We start from the raw sequence: 25,490 nt of genomic DNA, 5'->3' as shown, positions 1-25,490 counted from the left end.
GAGTCAGACAACCCCACCAAGTCTTCTGCAATATTTACTCCTACCATGCTGCTTTGTGAGAAGAATTGCTTCAAGAAAATGATGTCAACATTCACAAGGAAGAGCTGGGAGTCCTACTTAGTATCAGATCAAGTTGGAGAGCAGGGGGAGCAAATAAATTCTTCTCCCTATGTCATACATAGGCAACCTCCAAGGAAGGCCAAAAGCACTTTTATCTTGAGGACTGGCTTTTTAAATGGGGAGAAAGAAGAAAAAGAATTTCCTGTCATACATTTGAAGAACTTTGTTCCACTGTCCCTCCATATGCTAAATATATTCAGAGGGCATGGAAATTATGCTCTCCACAGATGGTATGTTCTCTTTTTCCTCTCCACCTCCCCTGGAAGTCAAGTTGTATCATCACATCTCCATATTATGCCTATTTCTCACTTTTTTGTGTTGTTTTTCTTTCTATACAAGAGTTACATTTTTTTTCTGCCTTCACTGATGCAAAAAGCACAAGCAGATAGCAACTCTGTTATGAATTATCTGTGACTGGAAAAGTGCAGTTATCAGGAACACAGGATATCAAAACTCAGACATATCAAGCAGGCTGGGAGCTAAACAAAAGATTCCTCTGAAGGGACACCTCAGGATACCTACAACACAGATTGGGAAACAAGGGGAAAGAAAGGGATATCGGCTCTGTAAACATAGTTCAGTATCGCACATAATTGTTTGGGCAATTATTTAGACTGCTGCCATAAAAACAAACAGAAGTCTTCACATGTTAAAAAATGACATCCCAAAAAATGTCCTAAGAACACATAAATCAAAACATGAAGACAACTAGCCTTTAAAGACAACTAGCCTTTAAAATGTCCGTTTAAAAGGTTCCAATCTCAACTGCAACCACAGTCAGAGAACTCCAGAACTGTTCATCAAAAGTGGCATTTTTAACTGCAAGACATGCTATGGTATCACCTTAGCAGGAAATCTGATGAAATACCAAGGAATGCATGAGAAGGTATCGATAAAAAGTTTTATTTGTTTTACAAACAGTGTAGTTAATATTAGACTTCTATAATTAATTTGCCTGTTCATATGTGCAAAAAACATACAAACTTCAAAATTAAACATTTGATAAATTATATGCTACCTAGTAGAAGCATAAATGACATGCACTATGGTTCAGCTTGATATACGTCATAGTTCTTTTTGGTTAAAATACAGAAACAAGTAATATTTGGTTATATTGCTTACATTGAAACTATACCTCCCAAACAAATTTTAAAATACTTTATATGCTTTTTTAAAAATAGTATTTGCAATGAAAATTTTTTACTCTAGTCAAAATTTTCAGTTCACAATGGCCTTCTACAAAGACTATATTACCCTAATTTTGATAATTGCTCTAATCCTAGAAGTTACATTAATCCTGTCAAGAAAAGTTAAAACTGAACTGTCTGCAGAAGAGAAGTTTATTTCCAAAGCTTTTTCTTTTTAATCTTTATCTTATGCCTATCATTTCTGTATTTCCTTGATAAAGTTATTTAATATCTAGCTCAAAATATTAGCAAATACTTCCTTGAAGAATCTTATACTTACATGAAAAGTAAGTCAGCAGAAATAGGATTGATTCATCTAGTATGGACATATTCTGTGCCCCCAACATTAGTTCTATACTCAACACAATAATGAATTCTTATTTTGATCAAAATCATGGCTTACAATTAGTCACTTTATGTACAAAAAGACACTATCACACTGAAGCTTTACTAAGCTTATTTAAATTCACTAATGCTGTAACTAGACATGTGACAGCAATTCAGCTCAGGTGGGTTTATACAGCAGCAATCTCAACAGCTCGTTCCTGCTATGCCACAGCCACACTTCCTTGTATGGCCACACTGGGAGCCAGGTATGAGAACAGACACAGCTGAAAAAAAACAAAAAAATCACTCAAGGAAAGATTATTTTTGAGCTACATCCATTCCTGAACCATTTCACCAAATGCCAACAAACTGCTGCAACACCAAAAGAAACAAACGAGAGACAAAACATGTTCTTTTCACCCAAAGCATTTCTACAATCATAAGTCATTAAGATCTCACTTAAAGATCTGCCTGAAAAGCAATACGTAAACTGCAACTTTATTATTATAATAATTAAATGCTTTGTGAAGAAATAAGCCAAACTACCTATCAATAAAAGCATTTCCTGGGAAGAGTAACAAACAATCACCACTAACCTGATTCACTGGCTCATTAAAGTTGGTGATAAGTCCAGCACGCAATGTAGTTTTTTCCTCTTCAGAAAGAGCACTGCCAGGATACATTTATTAAAATATTATTTATTTTCAATTTAAAAACTACTATCAATTCATATGTAACTATCAAAAACACTATCAAAACTAACAAAAGAACATCCTTTGTTCTTCCACTATCTCAAGTATCTTTAAAAAAGAGAGGGAACAGTGAAAAAAATACTTATAAGGCATTTGAGTCTCACATTTTGAGACCTGAAGTGACCTTTTTAAAGATAAATGGCAAGAGTGACAGAGTGGGATGCACAGATACATACTGAAAAAATGCAAAACTGTACAAAATACAAATGGATTGCTCATAAACAATTGTTATACAGTTATTACTGCCAGAATTAAGGATTTGAACATGAATTTGCTCATGTATACTAATGGACAATGGCCTAAAAATGTCCAGAATAAGGCAATCACCATATCAGAAGACGCCTTTCTGTAAAAGCAGTAAGTCTTTTCTATTATAAGTCCTTTTCTACAAGCAAGTAATAAACCTACACTTAAAAGTGTAGAAAATTATACCTTTGTGTGAAAAGTATGTTGACACCTTCTCCATAAAATGTAGGGGAAAATAGTGAGCAGGGCAAATTCTAAGCCATAAAGGTTAATTTTTGTTCAAGTGCAGCACTGTGGCACCTTAATACTTCATTTTAAGTGATCTCTATGAGTTTAAGACTACAAGTTACAGTATGATACCACTCTTGTATTACTTCAGACTTTATATGAATCATGCAATTTTCTTACAATTTCCAGTGAGGAAACACAACACGCTGCTTTAAAAAAAAGTTTTGTTGATATTTATAGATTATATTATTGGGGAAAGAGAAAACCAAAACCAAACCAAACAAAAAACTCCCAACACATATTCATTTACTGATAGCATCTAGAAAGATGTTTCTTCTTCATAAAAAGCCTGTAAGTTATCACCCAAGATTGTTCTGATGAAATTTTCAGCTAACATTGCAATGACTTAGAAGCATGCGTGCAAACATCATATCTCAGGGAAGACTAATGGCTGGAAATTAAGAAAATTAAACACACCAACACTAACATGTCCTCTTGTCTGACCTCAGGCACAGATATTAACCAACTAGTTTTATATAGTGAGGTTTAAAATGATGTCTGAAACTCCCTAAAGCATAGGTTTTACACTAATCTAGACAAATACTAAATATTAATCTCAAAATAATAAAAAATAGAGGCAGGAATTGCCATAAGAGCAAACACCTGCAAAAATATTCTAGTTTTCATTTTCCCTTCACCCCTGCATAAAACTCAAATAATCACCATTTCCTAAAGACTCATCATTTGAAATATAGTACAAAAGGGGGGCAATTCATAATTCATTGTTTCACTGGCAACTCAAAACTCTACACTAAGTCTTATTTTCCAAGGTAGTTATAGCACCCAGAAGCCACAATTTTGTTTGATTTTTTAAATCAAGATATAGACTTTATGATTTTATATTTTTTTTTGCATAAAATTAAATTAGGCGTAAAAACATTTTGGTGAAAAAATTACAGCGATTTCTGCAATAGTAAAAGCTTTTCTGCATGTAAATATGTTAATTTATTAATCTAAATCCACGAGATTATATTCCAGGAAAAAAATTGTGGTTTTTTTTTTTAATAATATGAATATGCAGTATATAATTTCCAAACATATAGACATCCTCTAAGTGGTTTCTGAAACTTAGAAGCTCTTACTAATAAAATTTAAAAATCTATTCTCAATTAAATGTAGATTGTATAATACCTCACTTTCAGAGATAACAGAAAGCACCTAAATCTGGTTTATAAAAAAAATATTGTTTTACTGTATTACTTCATTTACTTTGTGGGCTCATAAGACCCCTGGCCTTAAACACTTTTTCATAATTATAATTATAGTAAACTTATCATATGCACGGTCTAAGAGCAGCAAGAATTCAGTTCATTACCTACTGTAAACAAAAACACTGTAATTAAGCTTTTGCCATTGCAGACAAAACAAAGGAAAGGAAAGGAACAGATTCGTGAGGACAAACGCCTCAAATACACAAGCCTGTGATAAACAAAACTGGAGAAGAGTAATAAATAATAAAAAAAAAGATTTACGAAATCAATGCTGATGGAAGTGTCACAGAGCACCGTGTGACCCTGGAACTCCTCCTGGGTGGAGGAATTCGCAGTCTGCGCAACACCAGAGTGACATCTGCCGGAGAGCAGGGACACACCGGCACCATGGCCCCCAGCGCCTTACAAGAAAAGACAATCCCACTATTCCATCTGTAAATGTTACAGGCAGGTGAGAAGTTAGAAAGAATATGCTTCACTGAGCCGGCTATCTCCCTTCAGCATTGAATTATATGCTCCCAAAAAATTCAAATAACTTAATCTACACATGAACTTCTATCTGCTATGCTGCAGTCATTCACAATTTTCAATTTTCAAGTTCAACATAACTTTGATCTTTCTCTGGGTTTGTGGTGTGGAGAAATATACATCCAAATACTTTAAATCTTCTTTTGGAGCTTTTTGAAAAAAAGTCTGATATTTCAGATTTGAATTTCTGGTTTATGAGGAGTTATCACACAAGTAAAAACATATATTTGGAAAGTATTGTTGAAGTTGCTAATATGGTACTCAAATAAGAGAACAAAGTCCACAAGAGACAAGATACAAAAATAATGGTCTGTAAAATCAAAAACATATTCAACTCTTGAGTTCAAGACAAACTATTTCTGAAGAAAATAAAAATGCATACAGTAGGATGCATACAATCATCCTGTAAGACCAGCTTTTGAGGAGGCTGACAAGAATTTCAAAAAAAAGGGGCCAAATTGTGCCTGAAAAGAGGCTATGACAACTCTAGGCTCTTCACCACAGCAATATGAAATGCTGCTGAAAAAGCAGGAGGAAGTTCTTAGGCTCATCTTCAAAATCATTCTCGCTGGAAAATGTGGTTTTAAGCCTCATCTGTATATCAAAATATGCTCTGATGCACAGACAGAGAGGGGACAGATGCTGAAGTGAAACACAAGATGAAAGACAAGAATTTTGCAAAGACAACAAAAATGCAGCCTCCACAATGAAGCCTTCAAAGAATCATGACATTCAAAGTATGACTGGTTCCCAAAATAATCTACTGAGAATTTAGTTTAAATCAGGATTTCTCAAAATGACCTCAACATATACTAAGAGAAACGTGATCTGGGTGAGTGCAGACAAAATGTCACATCTAACAAATTTAGGAAAAAAACCAGCTGGACACAGACTAAAAACTTAGTATGCATTACTACATTGAGTCCTTAACAGCAGCCAACAATTTTTCAAATTTATTTTATACTTTAATTGTATTAAATCAGTGGCAGAAAAATTAGAAATGGGGGAAAATAGGGTTTCACTGGAAATTTAATAGAGATTTAACCCATGGAATCTTTACAGCCAAGAAAAAGTTATTTTTAAAATTACATTTAATTTAAAACTACAGGAAAACTACATTAAAATATTTTTATTTAATTTTCACTTCTAACAGTAAAATTCTAGTCTTTAGTTCTTCAAGAAATAAACTGTACTTTTTTACCAGAAATGCTAGTGTCCAAAAGTATTAACAAATTGAAACAATTATTAACTTCTTCCAACAGTTCTTGCAAAATACCACTACTGTAAGCAGAATCCTGTTAACCAGAAATGTCAAAGCTATATGCCATCTTTCATGAAAGAGATGGTATTCTCCTTTCATATAAAAAAGAACCCACATGCTTGCAGATGTTTTGCAATTATATATTAATTCACATATACAAATACACAAGTGCTCTATGCAATAATGAAGGAGTACCACACTACTTAAAATGAGCTGTGGATAGAGAATTTTGTAATTTTTCCCTCTTTTGGTAGGTCTTTGGAAAACTTTCAATGCAAGGCAAAATACATTGAACTATCTCAAACAACAAACAATGAAAATCATACTTTGTACCATAACACTACCTTAGATTTGTGACCCAGAAAAACAGTACCTAGAATTCCATCCAATACCCTACATCTGACAGTGACAGCCCCACCTATTACGAGCATTTAAGAGGGACTGAACACTTGCAAGCCTTTATGAGTTCTGGAATTGAAACTCTTCGTGAAATCACACCTGTTTTTAAAGGAAAAATAAGCACTTCACACAAAAGACTGCGAAGTATATAATGCTGCAGGTTACATATTAAAAAGGCACTTTTTGCAGTTTTTAAGTAAGTTACATGGAGCTCACAGAAAGTACTTATCTTCTTTGGAGAACTCTTTGTTATGCATTATCAGAGCCCACATATCAGAACAACAAAAAAATGATCTAAACTTTTTAGTACGATAACTACTGCCTCTTCCCCATGTACACATCCAATTCAAATAAGCTTAAAAAAATGAAATATCTCTCCCACTCTCCTTTCACTTCTGTTACTCTCAGTAAATCCAGGTGTCAATGTTGTAACACTCACTGAATCACTTCAAAACCTATTATCTATGAAACAGCTATCTAACTCAGTTCTCAAAAGTAAATCATGAATACAGTAACAAGCAAGAATATAAAGACAAAATGTTTTATCAGCAACTCCTGAAGTTTGAAGAAGCATGTTGTCAGTTTCACCATAAATTCTAAAGTAACTGCTATGAACTAAGGATCTGCTGTTTTTCCAGCCTGGCAACCATAACAAAGCCAACTTTAAGACTGTCAAGTGGAAGAACTCAAAACTTACTGGGGTGCGACCCGTCTCCAGTACCGATCAATTCCATTTTTAAAGTACAGGACAGCTAACCATCTTACATTCACATCCAGGCTATGATTTGTAAAGATATTCTGTTTGCCAAAAAAAAAAAAGAAAAAAAAAAAAGAAAAAAGAAAAAAAAAGTGTTAAAAACTGCTCAAGACACCATAAGCAAGACAGAAATAGTATTAACACATGCCCTGGTTTATGTAGAAATACCTCTGTATTTGACAGAAATGTGAAAACACTGTGCTAAACAAAAATTTTTAGAGACCGAAAAGATGTTTATCACTAGCCCGAATTTTGATGTATTTTAAAAAACAACATATAAGGCAAATGTATTGCTAATCTTGTCTAGCAGAAAAGGAAATATAAGGGTGGTTACTAGAATCCAACAATTTTTACATTCTTTAATGACATAGCTGTCAGAAGTTTGCACCACTGCAAAATACAGGACAATTCCTTATTCTAGTCAGAATCCAGTCCTCAGATTTATTATGCTGTCATGTGTCAAGAACCCTCCTGTCTACAAATACTGTTCATTAAACAATGACCTGGTGGGTCTGCAATTCTAAATTTGACTATGCTTATTCAACGAAATTAGTTTTTACCAATAAAAAGATAGATAGATAGATAGATAGATAGATAGATAGATAGATAGATAGATACATACATACATACATACATATCTATCTGTATACACTTATATATCTGTATGTACATACAGACAAACACAGAGGATTTATTTTGTACAGTAATGTTGTAAAATTAACCCACCAAGAGAAACTAAAATAAAGGTGTGCTATTGAATCTCAACACAGGTACTACTCTGAACAGCAGGTCTCTTCCTGTTTTCTACTGCATCAGATGGATCTTCCCCAAGGGGTGAGACATCATTACTGCCTCCTTAAGAGAGCAAGCATGTGAGAGCTAAGTGTTCTCACTATACAGTGCACTGCAGAAAGAGTGCACCACTTATATTCATTGCTTTTAGAAGTCCAGTATGAAGGGACCTGAAAAATGCAGGAATTCTGGTCAAAACCATCTGCTACTTTTGGGCATCACGCCTGCATATATATAAACAAACCTTACAAATAACTCAGCTGTAGAAACCTAGGAACTCATTTTCACTATGGATTCAAAACCTAACATTCCCTCAAAATCTATTTCAATTAATAGGATCATCTTTCTAGAGGTAATGGCCAATTCCAAAAAACCCCTAGCACACTCCAATCACTAGAAAGTAAACAGACTTACATGCCAACAAAGATATCAACTTCAAAACTAGCAAACTGTAGAAAAATATCAGAAAGGTGGTAGGCCAACAATGAATACCACATAACATGGAAATGATTTGTACCTAATTTGCCCTCCTTCCCCAAAGTTCATTTGGGAAGACAGACTGAATCTCTAAAACACCTGACCTTTCCCAAATGCAACTTAAGCACATTAAAATATGAACAGGTAACTTTAAACACCACTTCCATATCACAAAAAAAAATTTCAAAATAAATGAAACATGGAAAACCCAAACTATTCATACTGAAACTTCCATTGATCTTACAAATAACTATTCCTCTCCTTGCTAAAATACTTAACAGAAGAAAAACTTCCACAGATAAAAAAATATCTTAAAACAAGACCAGGCCTAGATTAAAAAAAAAAGACCAAAGAATCTACCCAAAAACAAGTAGAACTTCTCTTTATAACACATATCTTCATATGAACTTCCTAAAACATGAAGTATTTAACGTAACACAGTAATGCTGTCACAAAAATAACAGGTATGAAGCCAATATACAAAGTGCTGTAACTTGTACAGAGGTTCTTTTCAAAACCATCCAATTTATTGCTGAATCAAAAGAGATATGTAATACCTTCAAAAGAGAAACACAGAAAAGTAATGATAGCAACTCCACTTATGATTTTCTCTACTCTGATTGTCCCAGAAGCAAGTGTATCTTACAGTAAGTAATTATATTACTTGCCACATCCCACAGATAGCAGCTGTCTTATCCACTCTCCATTTACATTTACCTGTTACCCAGCACCCTTTTCTGCTCCACAAGAAGGTGCCAACTATTTTCCCTCCCAGACAGCCCATCTGTCATGATCATGTTAAACAAAGAAGTAGACATTTTACTTTAGTTTGGAAGATTATGTTGATATTTCACACCTAAAGAAAGGCTGATGTGGCCCAAACAAATCCACCTAACCATGTCAAAGGAATCATCAGAATTTGATCCTCTTTGATAAGCATCTAAACTCCTGAATTTTTAGCCTTTACATTTAAATTCAACTCGTATCTGTTCCAGTTACACTTGTGAGTGCTCAACTTGTCTCCACCCTGAGGTGTAAGGTCTCAAGGCAAACATCCAGAAAAAAAAAAGTCACTAGTGGCAATTTCTGCTGTTTTCTACCAAGAACATTTACCACCACAGCTACATTGTGACAAAGGCAGTCCATAAAAGGAAATGTGGCAGCTCCAAATATCTTCTTCTACTCCTTTCCCGAAATCCTCGGGCTCACCTTCAACTTTCCAAACAAATGAGGTCTACAGAGACCAGAACATGTCACCCTACAAATCTGAGTCATTCAGTCTACGGACTGAGGACAGATGTTTGTAGAAAAAATATTTTACCTGTGTTTTTAAGACTGTTATAAACATACATAGATATTGGAGAATAACAACAGTGTTAACTTTCAAGTGTCTTTGCTGAAATAGATTCATTTCCTTTTTGATTGTGTTGTCATCACTTTGACCCCATTAGCGCATCCATTTCAGCAATGGTCATAGTACTTTTAGAAGTATTCACCTTCCCCATCCCAATATCTACTACCACAGCCAGGTCAGATAATCCCCCTGGGAGTCTACCTCCACTAACAAAAAAGGAAAGCAGTCCCAGAAAGGCATGCAATGGAAAGCATGAGGGGACTTCTATTAAAGTATTCATAAAGCATCACCTCCACAAAAAACAAAAAGTTATTACTGTCTTGGTGTATAAAAGGACTCCTGTCTCTTGAAGTAGTAAAGGCAATTCCTCTGACAAGGGCTGTCTTGGCCTTCTACCATCCACAATTCACAACAGGCCAGTAAAGATTTAGCACTACCACCCACTCATACTGCCAGGGGCTGGATTTCCACCTTCTGAATGGGTGGGAAAAGAGCTTACCTTCAGACACAGTGATGACAGTGCCTACCACTCTCATATCATTCCTACATACTCTTCAGCATAAGGATCCTGGTGGCTAGATCATAACTCAGGGCTTCTCTCAGCCAGAGGTCATGGTTCAGCTGTGTTCTAGAGACCGGTACTCAAAATTATTCAGTTTACTTAATAGCACTTTTCCACTGTATCTTACCAACAAGACTGAATAAAAACCTGGCTGTGTCTCCCACTGCTTCAGTTGTTCCTCGGCTGGCTTCAGCACTGCAGTATCTTGGCTAGTAGCTTGTGTCAAGACTTGCAAAACAACAGTGCTAGCACTGTTGAGATCCATGAAAACCTGAAAACATTAAAAAAGAGAAAAAACACATAGGGAGAAAAAGATAGCAAATACAGAGACAGGTATCTTCCATCCATATTATCCAAACACCCCACGCTCATTTTTCATTATACTACACAGTATAAGGACAGCATGACACTCACTCACAGGCAGTTTTGGTACACGGATAGGATTATTTGCTTTCAGGAATCTCTTAGCAGAAAGAGCAAGCATTAAATCTCTCAATAGAAGCACATTTGCTAGGTTTGAGGAACCGCAGGAAGTATTTTGATTGTAAAACAGTTACCTCTCCTGTGAAGCACAGCAGCTAAGAGCAAAACTGCAGCTAGAGATGATTACTCAGCTGTAAGCAGAGTAAACCATGGGGTTGTCTAAAAGAGGCAAAGATGCAGATTATTAAAATTTTTTCATTTTATTCTTCCTTCAAGAGAGAAAATGAAACATTCATATAGGTAAATTCTATAATTCAAATTCATCAAAACAATTCAAACTAATTAAAAAAGAAAGCATTAAGTCTCACAATTAGTCCTGTATGAAACAGTTTTCCTCAATATATTTGGTTTCCTTCTTATTTAGTACACAAATGCTAAATGCGTAACCAGCTGAACTATGAATGTGTATTGCCAAATTTCCAGTGTAGATACATCCTTATGCACCTTTGCATTCTACGAAGGCAAAACAAAACTGCTCTCCAGATGACAGAGATTACATTTATAATGACCACACAAACAACATCACAAGAAGAAAAAGACACACATATGAAAGGAACTATGAAGTCTGTTTTCTGCTTATAAAAAAGACTGTTTAAAGCCTATGTCAACTTCCAGTAACACATACACACTTAAATATTCATATACATAGGTTTGTAAATAAACAACAAAGAACAGCTTCTCTTCAAAGAGCAGAGAGGAGGAGGTTCAGGTGGAGCACCAGGAGGAATTTCTTCACAGAAAGATTGTTAACCATTGGAATGGGCTGCCCAGGGAACTTGTGGAGTTGTCATTCCTGGAGGTGGCCAAGAAATGGATGTGGCATTTAGTGCAGCAGTGTAGCTGACAAGGTGGGAATTGGTCAAAGGTTTGACTCAATCTTGGAGGTCCTTTCCAACTATAATGACTCTGATTTGCTTTTGTTTAATGGGAAAAAAAGGCTTATTTTTCCGCCTTCAGGAAAAAAATCAAGATTAAAATTGTTGCAGTAATGGTAAGAAAGTGGGAGAAATGAAATTTATTCTGACATAGGTTTAAACTTTTTAAATTTTTTGGATTTTTTTAGAAAAATCACCTTAACAACAAAAATAGCCACAATACTGAAGACGTTTTATACCAGTAATAGCATTGCACAATTGAAAAAAAAAATTACACCCCTAAAAAAAAGATCTTCATCTCTAAATCTCCAATCATCCTCAACAAAAGCTGACTCAAATTTGAAGGTCCTAAGGTTGAAGAAAGTCTACTTTCAAACCCGCAGAACACAAAATCACATCTCTAATTGAACAGGTGACTCCATCCCTGCTTTATACTTCCCATGTGAGGAATCTTCCAATCTTTGAGCTTCAAACAGTTGTGCAGAAGGGGGGTTACTACAGGGGTGTCTTCCGTGAAAAGCTGCAAGAAGCTTACCCTGTGTCTGCCAGAGGCAGTGCCAGATGGCTCCAAGGCACACCTGCCACTGGCCAAGCCTGAACCCAACAGCAACAGTGGCAGCACCTCTAGGATAACATTATTAAGGAGGGGGAGGAAAAACCTGATGGCTTTTGATTGTACTGGAAATTTATATACTTTATCTAGAACAGTCCTCATTACAAGACATACTTATTTAACTTAGTAAAATGCAAGCACAAAAAACAGTTTTCAATTTCTTATTTTAAAACAGCTGGCAGTTCTAAATACAACAAAAAAGAACAAAAATCAAAGTGAAATATTTGCTTCTTTTTTAATAATGTTTCTCACTCTTGAAAAGGTTTGTATTTCCATATAAAAACTCGGCAGCTCCTGTTTGAGCTAGTGCTCAAAAAAAAAAAAACAAAAACAAACAAACAAACAAAAAAAAAAAAAAACCAAAAAAAAACTGCAAGAAAAATCAAACCAAACTTATCGGGTCAAAACAAAAATTTATTTAACCCAAAGTTCTTTCTCTGTCAAAACCACAGCAGATACCTGTGTCAACACATTTCTACACAATGCTGGCCCATCATCCAGAAAACCTTGGTTCAAGGATTTTCTATTAAGAGGCAGGGAATTTAACAGCCCTCAAGGTTTATTCTTCAATGAATGTGCACAGTAGCTTTTTGATGCCATGTAAAGAACCGTCCTCACACAATACTGGAAAAGGCTGTCAATACTGGATGAAGCCAAATAGAAAAAAACTGAATTAAAATATAATAATGTCCCTGAAGATGCATCACCTTTTAGATAAGGTTTATAAATACTGTAAAATATTTAAGGAAGCAGTATATTCTGTATGATTTTGATAGCAAAAAATTAACAGGAAAAACATCTATTAAATGCATAACAAATACAAATGGCAAAGATGCAAAAAAGCTGTCTATTGCTACTACTTTATAAAAATTCCTCTGAACAGTTTCTGTTTTCTTCTAGTAAGTGACTAGTTTTACTTGTATTAATTTCTATTATTTAAAAAAGCAAAAAGAAAATAAAAGAATGTGAAAAATTTTCAATTAACTATTTGGAACCAATTCTTACTGCACAAAACTCGAATTTCCAGTTTAAGCTAGCTACAAGTAAGTTAAGCTAAAACAAAGAGCTATGGTCACCAAAATAAACAGTATAAACCCTCTGCTTCTCCCTGAACCCCTTAAATACCCAAAGATGGAAGGAGTGGGAAAAACGCAGGTTTAGGTCAAGTTTTCCAGTCATTTTCACACCACATTGCTAGACAGGTAAATGTGCTAGGCATAAAAAAGCAGACAGAATAGAAATCAGCTTTTATTTCACACTCTTGTCAAAATGTGATGTAAACTTAGAACAAACTTACAAATTGTGACTGAGCCATAACTACCCACCAAAATGCAAAAGGCAGGGGTGGGATACTGGGGGCACACACAACAGAAAAACTCAAGCCAAGAAGCCAAGCCGCACTGTCCCACAGACAACAGAGGACACTACAGGAGCAAGGACGAATATGTGACTTCCAGCAATGTCAAGCCATTACAGGATCAGGTCCTAGCACGTAATTTCAACCCTGACAAAGTCCTTCCCTTCCCTTCTCACCAACAGGATTTCTATAGGAACTTATTCTTGGCATGCCCCATGTAAAGACAATTGACTCAGGGAGGGCATCAGCTCCTATCTTAGTGGGATCTGCTCAAAATACAGTTTTAATTAGTGCCATGTACAGATGCACATGTGAAAGTTACTCCTGCAGACAGACACAGCTGTACTTCAGGAGTTTAAACCCAGATCTCTCCAATCTTAGTTTGTTGTGGTGCCCTCACACTGACCTCTTTTATTTTTTCCTTTTTTAATTGATGAACCAGGGCTCTTCAGACCCTAATTTACACAGTGCATATATAGATGTTCTTAACCCCACAGAACTGCAAAGGCTATGAACATTGGCTCTAATACTATGGGATAGAGACAATCTTCACCTCTTACATATCCGACTTCACTATTGCATGGGAAAGGCAGAAAGGGACACAGGTTACCCCATAGATTGGTTAAAACACAGGGACAAGGACTTTCTCCATAGGTCATGGGACTTCTACAGCTTTACTCACTACTGAGCTTTTTCTACAAGACTGTCCTAGCGATGAAACTCAGGAGGTAAGACTTAAATATTGTCTTTTGGGTACTTTCAGAGACATGAAGCACATCTAGAAATTCTGGCAGTCTCTCAACCTGATAAGCAACACATTCCTAGAAGGATGGCAAGGTCTGTATTTGCACCACAACAGCCAGAATTTTCAGGTTTGAATACTGAGTAAGGATGTAATTTCCCTTTTTTACTTACTAATGTCAATCTGTGCCTTCACAATAAACACTGAGCAGTAACAGGAACGTTCATTGCTTCCTCCTGCTTTTCTGTGGTCCATGCCCATAGCTATAAAAACCAAACTGCACACAGGCATTTTGGAAGAAGGAAAAGAAATTCCTTTCACTAGAAAGTGTTCAATGCTGTCAGCTGCAAACCCAAGCATGACTCTTACTGCCATGCCAGAATTCTGTCTTGCAAAAGGAAAAAGAGACTATCCACACCTCACAAGAAAAAGCTGCTCTCCAAGATCCCACTGGGTATGACAATACTGAACTTGACAAGAGCATATTCTCAAGTCTCACCTGGCAGCAAAAAAGTGTGGTTACAGCTAGAATAAAAACAACATACAAATGCCACCCCTTAGCACAATGAGTTAGGGTCTTCAGAGACCACAAATACCAATATCAGTTCCTCACCATTATCACCCAATGTTCTACGCTTCCATTCCCACTTTCAAACTCCTTCATCTCCCTTAAGTGGCAAAAATCCAAGCCTCATTTCTGTTCTTTACTCTTTACTTCTTCCCTTTCTATGAGGATATCTACAAACACATTTTACCTTTCAAAACTATTCCAAGTGTCTTAAACTTTCTAGTTTTATACTAGCCATGCCAGTTTAATGTTTTTCCTTAACAGAAAACGCTTGTTATACAGACAAAAAGGTATCTAGGTACTTTTCCCATTACACTAAAATACATCCTAATTTTAAAATCACATCAGCCATGAAAAGAAATTGGTGACTGCCAAACATCTAAAGGGGTACAAAACAAAGGATTTTGTCACTAAAACACCTCCATACTTCACCTTCTCCAAGAGAATGCAGTGTAACAACTCACTCATATCCAGACAATTATTTCTGAGTATTTTTGTTCTCTTTTGTTAACAATTCAATTCTTTCCCTCAGTAAGAAGGTGCAAGAACAAATTCAGTCCAGATTTTAAGAAAACAGAAGACGACAAAGCCATAAACCTATCACACAAAACACAGTGTGCTCTCACTAATCATAATGCAAACACATTCTGGACTACTTCATGAGCACAAGTGGCTCTGTGGATGTTGTTATCCTTCTCTACACAGCGCCTGAGATGCTTCTAGGACATCACTTCCAGTTTGGTTCTCATAGTTCTCCCTTTCCCCAGTTCAAGAAGGAACAGACTGGAGAGAAGCCAGAGCTACTTGGGACAGTGTGGTCAAAAACCAATTATCCGTGAGGAGAGTCTGAGGACTTAAGACAGTGGAACCTAAGGAAGACTTTGCAGAGACTTAAAACTAACTCCCTGAAGAGTGCTTACAAAGAGGACTTGCTTCTTATCAGCAGATTATACAACTAATGAACAACTATAAAGCTACACCCTGCAGAAGGTTCAAGTAGAAACTTAGGACTGTCCTTTATAGCACATTTGTTTCAAGGAAAACAGGAAAAACAAAGTTTCCATGCTGAAAAGCCACAAGAACTCCTGAAATAAGTAACACCAATGCTGGCATTCAGTCACATAGGATACATTAGCAAGCATGCTGTCACCTTCAGGAGAAGTCAGTAGTTACACTGATGTCTTTCCAGCCCTCTGCAAAGTTTTTCATGAATCTCTTTTCTGGCATTGCAGTATTTCTATCAATCATGTCACATGCTAGTAGTCCTAATAAGGAGTGCACCCAAAAGAACTAAAACTATCCTGGCTATTGAAGTACTACTTAAACTCAGTAGTAACCACAGCAATCACCAAAACCAACACAATGACTAATGTTACGCATTACTAAAATTTTTCAAAACCTACACATTAATATTTTTTTAATGTAGTTGAACTAAGCTATCTGTAGTTTGCCCAATTTAAGCCACAGTAAAGAAGACAAATAAAAATATCTGAGCAGGAAGACTCAAGAGGTGTTTTTTTCCCCATACTCCTAGTGACAGAAATACCAGAGTAGAATTACCAAAATTTCATTTTTACAAGAATTTAACATTGATACTAAAACCTAGGTCTCACAAAAGCATGCAGAAGACATGAAGGATACAAGAACTAAGAACAATGAGGATCACAGTAATAAAGCACACCAACAAGCAAGACTGACAACATTAAGGAAAGTGAATCAGATTATATTAAAAAACTCGTAGGAGAAGAATGACCTTTCACATTAAACAGAAACCACCAAAGTGACCAAAAATCCCCAACAGAAAAAACAGGGAGTAAAGAAATGAGTGACACAATTCCAAGGATTAACTCAAAAATTACTCTGTCATGGGGTTGTGTACTGATGACACAGGAAAAGCCAAATGGATACATAGGCAATGTATTTACAGTAACAACAGTATTTTTAACGTTCAATAATAAATTTCTAGGATGACTGATGCCTTAAGTTTTAGCTTTCATGTTTTTCAGATTCTGTGCTGCCTAGGGGTATAGTTCTGAACCTCATTAAGCCTCAGTGAGCTCTCTTCACACAGTAGGAAGACAAAACAAATCATTTTCCAGATGGAGACCAAGGACAACTTTCACGCCTAAAAGCAAAAACAACCATGCACTGAAGAGAGGAACAAGAAGGATAAGACCTCACGACCCAAAGCTGTAACTGGACAATTAAACCCCAATATGCAAATGGACCAAAACTTACAAAAGTGTGAGACCTTGTGACCAGTCACCCATTTTGAGACCATTTTAAGTCCACCTTGGGTGAAGCCCTGGCCAGGCTCCTGTCCTGCCCAAGGTGGATCCTGGAGACCTTTCAATAAATACCTGCTTTATTCTCTAGCTCTGTCCAGTCTCTGTTTCAGGTCAGCCTTCCCAAGGCATCATGACCAGTACTATAAGGTCAATCTCATTCCCTTGGCTTCCTCCTAATTTACCTGATATAATGGATTTTCAAAAAGATCTGACACACCACATAAGAACACACTACTGCCAAACAGCTGAGATGGAAACGCAAGTTTCAGTCAGCCTTCAAGCTCCGGAACGGGTTTAAACCCTTCATTTTAATTACAATTAAATCCCACTTCTGGTCATAGTTTCGAAATGTTCTATGTAAAGCATGGGTGACACCAATCTTTATCATTATCACAGCAAATGCCCTTGATGAGTACAGTACAAAGAAAGAATGAGAGAAAAAAAGAAGAAAGAGAAGAAAAAGAAGGAGAGAGGAAAAACAGAGAGAAGTGACAAACTTCGTGTTGCCATGAAGTTTCAAGAAACCAAACTCCATAAGGAACACACTATTTGCAAAATCTCAGGTATACCTTTTATACTATGAATATAATTTGAATTTGTCCACATTTTGCTGATAGGCTCTGTGGGCTGATTTAAAAGCCATGTCAAATATATCACAGAGATGACTCCATGTATGATACATGGGAAGCAAGGCACACGGAAGCATAAGTGGGAAGCAGCTTTACTACTGCACTTAGGGCCTCGTTCTTTTATTTTACACACACTACTGTCCTCTACGGTAACAAACTGGAGAAATAACTCACCACTGCTGCACTGAGCCTGCCTCTGATTAAGGGAAGACTGCTCTGCAGAGAAACGGCTGCTCTTCAGCCTGCAGGAAGAAAACAACCACCTAGAATAAAGGCCAGTACACGCCCCCTCCCGCAAAAAACAAGTTCTGTCAGGTTAACGCCTCACCCTCCTCCCATGCCTTCCCATTAATTTTTCCCTGATTAAACACTGATGCGAGGAGAAAACGGGAAACTGTTCCCTGGAATTAGGTAACAGTTACTTCCTTCCAGTTTCGAGCGGGCCCTTTGCAGCCGCCAGAATAATGGGCAGGGAAGGCCTCGCTGCCTTAACCTGGGGCGCGGTGCCCCGGGGCCGGCACCCCGCGGCGGGCACTCCACACCGGAGCCGCGCCGGCTCGTGCAGCGCAGACGGGGGCGTAACCGGCGGAGCAGCGGCCGAAGCGAGTGCGTAGGAGCAGCGCCGCCCGCGGCTACACAGCCCCGGGGACCCATGCGCCGAGCGCTGCCCCGCCGGAGGCGGAAGGCGCCGATCCCCCTCTCCCCGTCCCCTCCCGGCCTCCCACGAACCGGGACCAGGGAATGCCGCGGCGCCACCACCGCCTCCCCGGCGCGCCGCTCTGACGTCACTGGCCCGCGACCTCAGAGCGGAGCCCGCGCAGCTCCGCCGGCACAGGCGGGCCGGGGGCGGGACCTGGTGCGACGGAGGCGGGGTCCCCCGGCGCGCTGCCCGCTGACGTCAGGCGGCGGTTGCCGCGCGGGATGATTCCCGCGAATCGGGAATTGCGCCTCGGTCCGCTGATGTGCTCCCGCGGAGTTCTGGGCGGCTGCAGCCGCGCGGGGCCGGCCATCACGGCGGACACGCCTGGTGTTTATCTCAGAACATAACGCTAAAAATATATATGAGAAAGTAAAGCAAAAAGTACAGAAAGTATGTAAAAAAAAAAGCCAGTATATTTTACTGGCGTGCCAGCGGCTGGGAATGACTGCATCGGCACTGCGACTCCGGGCCGTGAGCGGACAGGCGCTTTCTGGGCAGTCAGGGGGTCAAAGCGCCGCGTTACCTTATCGGCAGAAATTGATGAGGGTCGCCCTACAAAATCCTTTTCCTTTCTCTTTTTTTTTTCTCTCTCTCTTTTTCTCTCTCTCCCTCTTTCTTTCCCTCTCTTTCTTTCTCTCCCTTTCTTCCTCTCCTTTCATTCATCTATCATTTTCTCTTTTCCTTTCCACCCTGCCCCTTTTTCCAAAGCCCCCTGCCGTGTGCTTAAGGACTAGGCCAGGGTACTAAAAACACCTGTTTCTACGCCGTGTGTCACTTACTCATAAACCGTGGAAACCTTTAGTGAGCCAGCTGACTTCCGCCGTCACTGGCCGCCTCCATGCGCCAGAGGGCGGGGCGTGCCGTGGGGCTGGCTGCGGGCGGGACGGACCCGCTGTTCCCGGCAGGACCGAGCGCGCGCGCGGGCCGGGACGCGCGCCCTTCGGTATGCCGCGGGTCCGCCAGTCCGCCAGGGGGCGCCGCACCGCCCGCTGCCCTCGGGGCCGCTCGCCAGCTGCGGAACCGCGCGGCACGTGGGGCGCGGGGCCGGGGAGAGCCGAGCGGGGCCGGGCCCTGCCGGGAGGGGCCGAGCCCAGCCGGACTAAGTAGCCTGAAGGGATCCAAACGGAGCCGCCGCTATGCCCAAGGCTCGGGCCGGGAAGCGGCCGGAGCGCCGGGAGGGCCGCGCCGGCGGTGAGTGTGGACCGGACCGCACCGGACCGGGCGGGCGGGATCCCGGGAGCCGAGGCTGGGGCGGCGCTCGCACCCGAGCGGGGGCCGGCGCGGTGCTCGCCGGTCGCGGCTGCCCACGGTAACACGCTGGTCTGTGCCCTAGGCATCCTCTTCAACACCGGGGCCGGGCAGCACATCCTGAAGAACCCCCTCGTGGTGAACAGCATCATCGATAAGGTGGGAGCGGCGGCAGGCCGGGGGCCGGCGGGACGAGCCGGGAAAGCGCGGCCGGAGCGGATCTCCCGTCCGGGCTGCGGAACCCCGGCCGGTGCCGTCATGCCGCCCATTGGTGTGTGCGGTGCCCTTTGGGTTTGTTCTCCTCCAAACGTGGCTGCTCGCTGGTTCTGTACGCGTGGCCGGCGGTGCGGCATAAACCAGCGCCAAGACATGCTTGTTCTCCTCGTTTCCCACTCGTTCCTTTGTAAACGACTCTCACCTTCCCTTGATACCCGGTTCCAACTTTTCACTGTGTAAAAAGCGCTTACTTTCATTCCAAAGTCAAATGATTGCACAAAATCGGTACTAAGGGGGTACTAGGGCGGCAGTCGAAATGCTGTTTGTCCTCAGGCTGCCCTGCGCCGCACGGATGTCATTCTGGAAGTGGGCCCGGGAACTGGAAACCTGACAGTAAAAATGCTGGAGAAAGTCAAGAAAGTAAGTCCAAATTCCCGCACATACACCCCCTTCCCAAGTTCTGACTGCGCTTTAGCTTAGACTATGGCAAAAAGAAGGTTCCTTGTAGGCGCGGTGCACGTAAGTAGAATTACTCTGTTGATACTTTTCCTAACATTTGAACAATCCCAATGGGTTTTTAGCTGATCACGTAAACTTTGTGTAGTTTTATAAAACTACAGTGCTGTTACCCATTTATGTGGTAAAGCTTGCATGTGTTTGGTGAGGGAGGAAGGTGCACAGCCCGGTAGGGATTTTTAAAGGATTCTTTAAACCCATAGTAATAGATACAGAGTTAGGGTTTTTGTGATTAAATTCGAATTAGGAGTTGCAAATATATACTTTGTCTTTCAGGTTATTGCATGTGAAATTGACCCTAGACTTGTTGGTGAGCTTCAAAAGAGAGTCCAAGGCACGTAAGTATCAATTATGGAAACAGGGAGCACTTAAAGCAGGGGAACTACTTTGGTACAAATTTCACAACCTGCTTGCCTGAGGGTAACCACAGTGTATCTTTTTCCCCCAGGTGTCTAGCGAACAAACTTGAAATCAAGGTTGGAGATATCTTGAAAACAGACTTACCATTTTTTGATGCATGTGTAGCTAACTTGCCTTACCAGGTATGGGCCAAACAACATAGCATACAACATAAAAGAATTTCTTTTTAAATGCTAATTTCTAGAAATTATGCTAACATTAGTAATTTTTTTCCTCAGATTTCTTCACCTTTTGTTTTCAAGTTATTGCTTCATAGACCTTTTTTCAGGTATGTGGGACAGCTGAGCTCTGTATGACCTGGGAGGAAGGAAAATAGTTTTAAAAATAGTTTCAAATGCAGGGTTTTTTTAGTTCCTAAAATACCAGTTTGATGGATCAGAGCTGCACTAAAATTTTTCTGTAATGCGTAGCCTGACAGTGCCTGGAAATTAAATTTATGTTGATAGTATTGAGCGTGACAAGAAAATTTAAATTTGGCTATAGTGAGGGCCCAACAGATAAAACCAGGAGTTACACCTACTTAGTAATACAACTAAGCATTATTCCAGGGATAAGCAGAGCATCATAGCATTTCAAATACCTTCCTACCTAAGTTAGGCTAGAAAGGGTAGAATCAATGCCAAGTCACTTTTGTTGTTGTCTGATCTAAAACTGTAACTGCCTTGCCTGTGTCAGACATCAGTATGTCAGCAGCTCTTAATTTCTCTGAGAGGAACATTGGTAATGTTACCAGTCAATTTTTGGAAAGCTTGGACTTGAAGGACTTAGCATAGAGTTATTCAAAATGATTTATTACAGTCAGGGAACTCTGAGACTAGACTGTCTCTTTGATCCTGATCCATTTAGCAGTATAAATAATCAAATTATGTAACAGCTTTAAGGAGACTTAGATGGCTTCACCAAGTTCTGTGATGGGTTTTGGGGTTTTTTCAACACGCTAATTAAGGCAGTGTTGTTTATTATGAACTTCTTACTCTTCTTAGTGCTGAGGCAAATTGTTTGTTATCCAGGTGTGTTAGTTGGCTTCTGACATAAAATTTGATTACTTAGAATTGATTTTCTCATTTCTGTTACTCTCAGGTGTGCAATCCTTATGTTTCAAAGGGAATTTGCACTTCGTTTGGTTGCAAAACCAGGAAGTAAACTGTACTGCAGGCTCTCCATTAACACTCAGCTGTTGGCCCGAGTGGACCATCTGATGAAGGTATGTCATTCTGCATTTAGGTAGCTCAGCTGCCAAACACAGAAGAAGAGTGTTGCAAGGGATGTGAGGAATTTGGTGCGTATTCACACAACTGCTTGACTGCTCTTAACTAACAGGTTGGAAAGAACAACTTCAGGCCTCCTCCCAAAGTAGAATCCAGTGTTGTCAGAATAGAGCCAAAGAACCCACCACCACCTATCAACTTCCAGGTAAGCAGTGTACACTCAGCATAACATGCTAGTGATAATACTTAATTTCATTTTTCTCTCCCCTTACTACTCAGTTCCATGTGCTGATTCTAGTACAAACTGCTAGCTAATCCTTAGAGTTTCCAAAATGCTTATTTCTGTGTTGATCAGGCTTATGTTAGGACATTAATAGAACATGCCACCATCAGCTGGGTGCAACTTTGTGTACAGTATTTCTCATAAGACCGAGGTCAGTTGGAGAACTGCTAGTAATAATGTCCCTTTCATCATGGTTTACATCTCCCAGAGGTGTTTCTGGCTAATGATTTTGCAGGTTTTGATCAAAGGAATATATAAGATTTATCTTCAGACGAGTGTGTGTAATCTCAGAAGACAAAAGTTACAGAAGAGTATTCTTAATTTTTAAACCACTTCAAGACCATTTTGGCCATATTCTTAATTTTTAAACCACTTCAAGACCATTTCAGCCTTGCCCAAGGCTAGCCAGATTTTCTTCAAGTATCTGCCTTCTCTGCATATAATAGTGCCTAGGCACGTAAAAGTACAATTCAGTGGGTTTTGGGGGTGAAGTATTTTCTCCTCCATTTGTATTGCTTTGTCCAAGACACAGCTGGTTTTGTGTTGTTTAGAAGGACGTTTTCATGAAGGATTTTCCTTTGTGTTGAGTACTGTTCTGAAGTTGCCAGTAGACTGTTCTTGTTTGTAGTGGCTGTATGTTATTTTCTAAAATTCTGAAATTTTTAATTTCAGGAGTGGGATGGTCTGGTAAGGATAGCTTTTGTTAGGAAAAACAAGACACTTTCTGCAGCATTTAAGTAAGTAACTTCTGTCAAAGGAAATCTCTTTGAAGTTTGAAAGCCTATCCAGTTAACCATTTCTTTTGTGCAAATGTGTTTCTTCATGTAGTCCATGATAAACTATGGTGGAAGATTTGTACTGATGTCACAAGCTCTTTCTTTCAGAAGAAAACTAGTCAGATGTTTAAAAAGAACAGTTCTGAGTAATCATAACAGTTTTTTGTAGCAGACATTAACAACCAATCAAGTGAACAATAGTTTCAGCCCAGTTTTCATGCTAAACATGTATTCCTTTCAGGTCAAGTGCTGTAGAGCAGTTGCTGGACCATAATTACCGAATTCATTGTTCCTTACATAATACAGTAAGTTCCATCTTAATCTATTACATTCTTTGTCCTGTGACCTGCATAGTGACTTTTATAAGGGTAAAAAAAATCAATTTTGAAAAGCTTAACACATCAAAGGTTTTCCAAAAAAGTTTGAAGGTGGGAGGAACTTGCCTTTTTTCTTAGAGAAAAATCCAAAAGGGTCACTAAATGATAGTGAAAATGCTTAAAATCAAGTATATTATTACAATATTGTCCATATATGTGTGTCTCAAGGTTTTTTACTAATTTCATAAAACATTTAGTGTCTGCTTTTCAATACTGTTGTGATTCATATATAATGAATAAACTAAGATACAAAAATTCAGATACAATAGAATAAATACAGTAACTAATAATAGAAGAAGTATAACTTACTTTTTATCACTTGAAACAAGAACTGTTCTAAAAGCAGGAAAGAGTTAGATTATTTAAATTAAGCCGTTTCTATTATGAGTAGAAAATAATTTCTATCCCATTTTTCATTGGCAGGAAATCCCTGAAAACTTCAAAATTGCAGAGAAAATACAGACAGTTCTAAAAGATACAGGTTACTCTGAAAAACGAGCCCGTTCAATGGATATAGATGATTTCATCCGGTATTCTTTTTTTTTTTTTTTTTCTCTTTATGCCTTCTTTTAAGCTTCTTTAAATTCTGTCTGCATCTGTACTGTGTGGTACAGATTATTATTGGATTGCACAGGAATAGTAGGGTTTCCCTCTCAGTACCAGACACTCCTTTTTTCCAGTCTTGAACATGAGCAAACACTCAAAGCTTACACTTACGTATTTTAAATGCTGTTTATAATATTGAGGACCAACTAGCTAAGGATCCCTGTTTCAGGTGTTTCTGTACTAGGCCTTCTGTGTCTCCTTTAAAAATGGCCATAGTGTAAATTGGTTATTAAAATTTCCCTGGAGTCTTACACAGTCTTTCTCTGCCTTGAGGATTAGGCCATAGTCTATAGCATAATTTTAAATATGAATAATTTACTGCTACATTCCCCTCTTACTTCCGGTGGCATCTTGAATCCTCACATAATGCACGATAAAAGTTTCTAGCTGTTTGTCATTTGGAGAACTAAGACAGGTCATGCTTTCTGAAGAAACACAGTGAACCTGATAGGATCCATCCTAAGTAACTGCACTGAAAATAAACCTGCATCTCTAAAATGGCAAATTTGCTAATAACTTCTAGTTTCATATTTGTAAAAGTACTTTCTTTGCAGTTAATCAGTGATGGTTGCTTTCGTGCTGTTTTCTTTGCACATCTTTAAAATGCCTCAAGCTGAAGTATAAATTGCTAGAATTGTAATATATGTATTTCACTCTTTCAGATTGCTACATGGCTTCAATTCAGAAGGCATCCATTTTTCATAGATACTGCTAGAAGAATGAAAGATGCTGTATTTTTTCACCGAAGTTTTACCCAAGCCAGAGTGAATGCAATGGGACAAGCTCCTCATAAAAGCAGTGAACAGAATACAGCGTATATGCTTGGACTCAAAATAAAAAGTTAGATATGCTTTTATCACAGACAGTAGGCAAAAAGCTGCTGCTCAGTATGCAGTAAATTCTTTCAGAGCTGACGTGAGGTGCTGGGCTACCTCCTGACTGTGTTTTTCTATATATATCCAAAACATGGATTGATGATAATTGACATCTCTGTTCTCCGATCATGGACTTCGCCTCAGTGTATTCATGCACAATACTCAACAGTAGAACACATACAGGGTCTGGACAACAAAAAGAAAATTGTAGTAATTTCTTCTTTTTGGTATCAATCGTTTGTGTGTTTGTTTAAAGTATATTTAAACCCTTTTGATTTGAGATGCCTGTCTCCTCTCATCCCGCTGGTAACTACCAGCACTCCAAGCCTGTTAGTAATCTGCTTCTCTTAGAGACTCCCAGTGAGTGTTTCTCAGAAAACAAAAGAATTTATCTTGTGGGCTTGATATCATTTACAAAATTGCCTTTACCCTCTCCTCCACTGGTGGAA

At 38.9% G+C, this 25,490-nt stretch overlaps 2 protein-coding genes across 2 annotated transcripts in view; one reads left to right on the top strand and one right to left on the bottom strand.

Moving 5' to 3' along the window:
* Positions 1-18,608, bottom strand: part of IPO11 (importin 11) — an 80,534-nt gene extending 61,926 nt beyond the window's left edge. The window contains exons 1-6 of the mRNA XM_066181201.1: positions 18,546-18,608; positions 17,991-18,058; positions 10,819-10,903; positions 10,389-10,532; positions 7,017-7,117; positions 2,231-2,303 (exon numbers count right to left, since the gene is read on the bottom strand). Coding sequence (XP_066037298.1) covers positions 2,231-2,303; positions 7,017-7,117; positions 10,389-10,526 — 312 coding nt within the window. The 5' untranslated portion in view covers positions 10,527-10,532; positions 10,819-10,903; positions 17,991-18,058; positions 18,546-18,608. The remainder of the gene's footprint in view (positions 1-2,230; positions 2,304-7,016; positions 7,118-10,388; positions 10,533-10,818; positions 10,904-17,990; positions 18,059-18,545) is intronic.
* Positions 18,609-19,569: 961 nt separating this feature from the next.
* DIMT1 (DIM1 rRNA methyltransferase and ribosome maturation factor) lies at positions 19,570-25,321 on the top strand. Its single transcript, XM_066181199.1, has 12 exons — positions 19,570-19,707; positions 19,850-19,923; positions 20,314-20,400; positions 20,773-20,834; positions 20,945-21,038; positions 21,135-21,184; positions 21,997-22,120; positions 22,237-22,329; positions 23,080-23,144; positions 23,425-23,488; positions 23,984-24,090; positions 24,829-25,321. Exons 1-12 carry the CDS (start codon positions 19,653-19,655, stop codon positions 24,869-24,871), a joined length of 918 nt encoding a protein of 305 aa, XP_066037296.1. The 5' UTR covers positions 19,570-19,652; the 3' UTR covers positions 24,872-25,321.
* The last annotated feature ends 169 nt before the right edge of the window (positions 25,322-25,490 follow it).

This window comes from Chamaea fasciata, unplaced genomic scaffold, assembly GCF_029207755.1.
Source record: "Chamaea fasciata isolate MVZ Bird 193981 ecotype frontalis unplaced genomic scaffold, bChaFas1.0.hap1 SCAF_4, whole genome shotgun sequence".
NCBI classification, from domain to species: domain Eukaryota; kingdom Metazoa; phylum Chordata; class Aves; order Passeriformes; family Sylviidae; genus Chamaea; species Chamaea fasciata.
Note: the sequence above shows the minus strand (reverse complement) of the source record. Positions and strands in the feature narration are given on the sequence as shown.

Coding starts and splice junctions, on each gene's coding strand:
- DIMT1 (XM_066181199.1), top strand. CDS start 19,653: ATGCCCAAGGCTCGGGCCGGGAAGCGGCCGGAGCGCCGGGAGGGCCGC. Junction 21,039..21,134: donor TAGCTAACTTGCCTTACCAG/GTATGGGCCAAA, acceptor TTTTTTCCTCAG/ATTTCTTCACCTTTTGTTTT. Junction 24,091..24,828: donor GATATAGATGATTTCATCCG/GTATTCTTTTTT, acceptor TCACTCTTTCAG/ATTGCTACATGGCTTCAATT.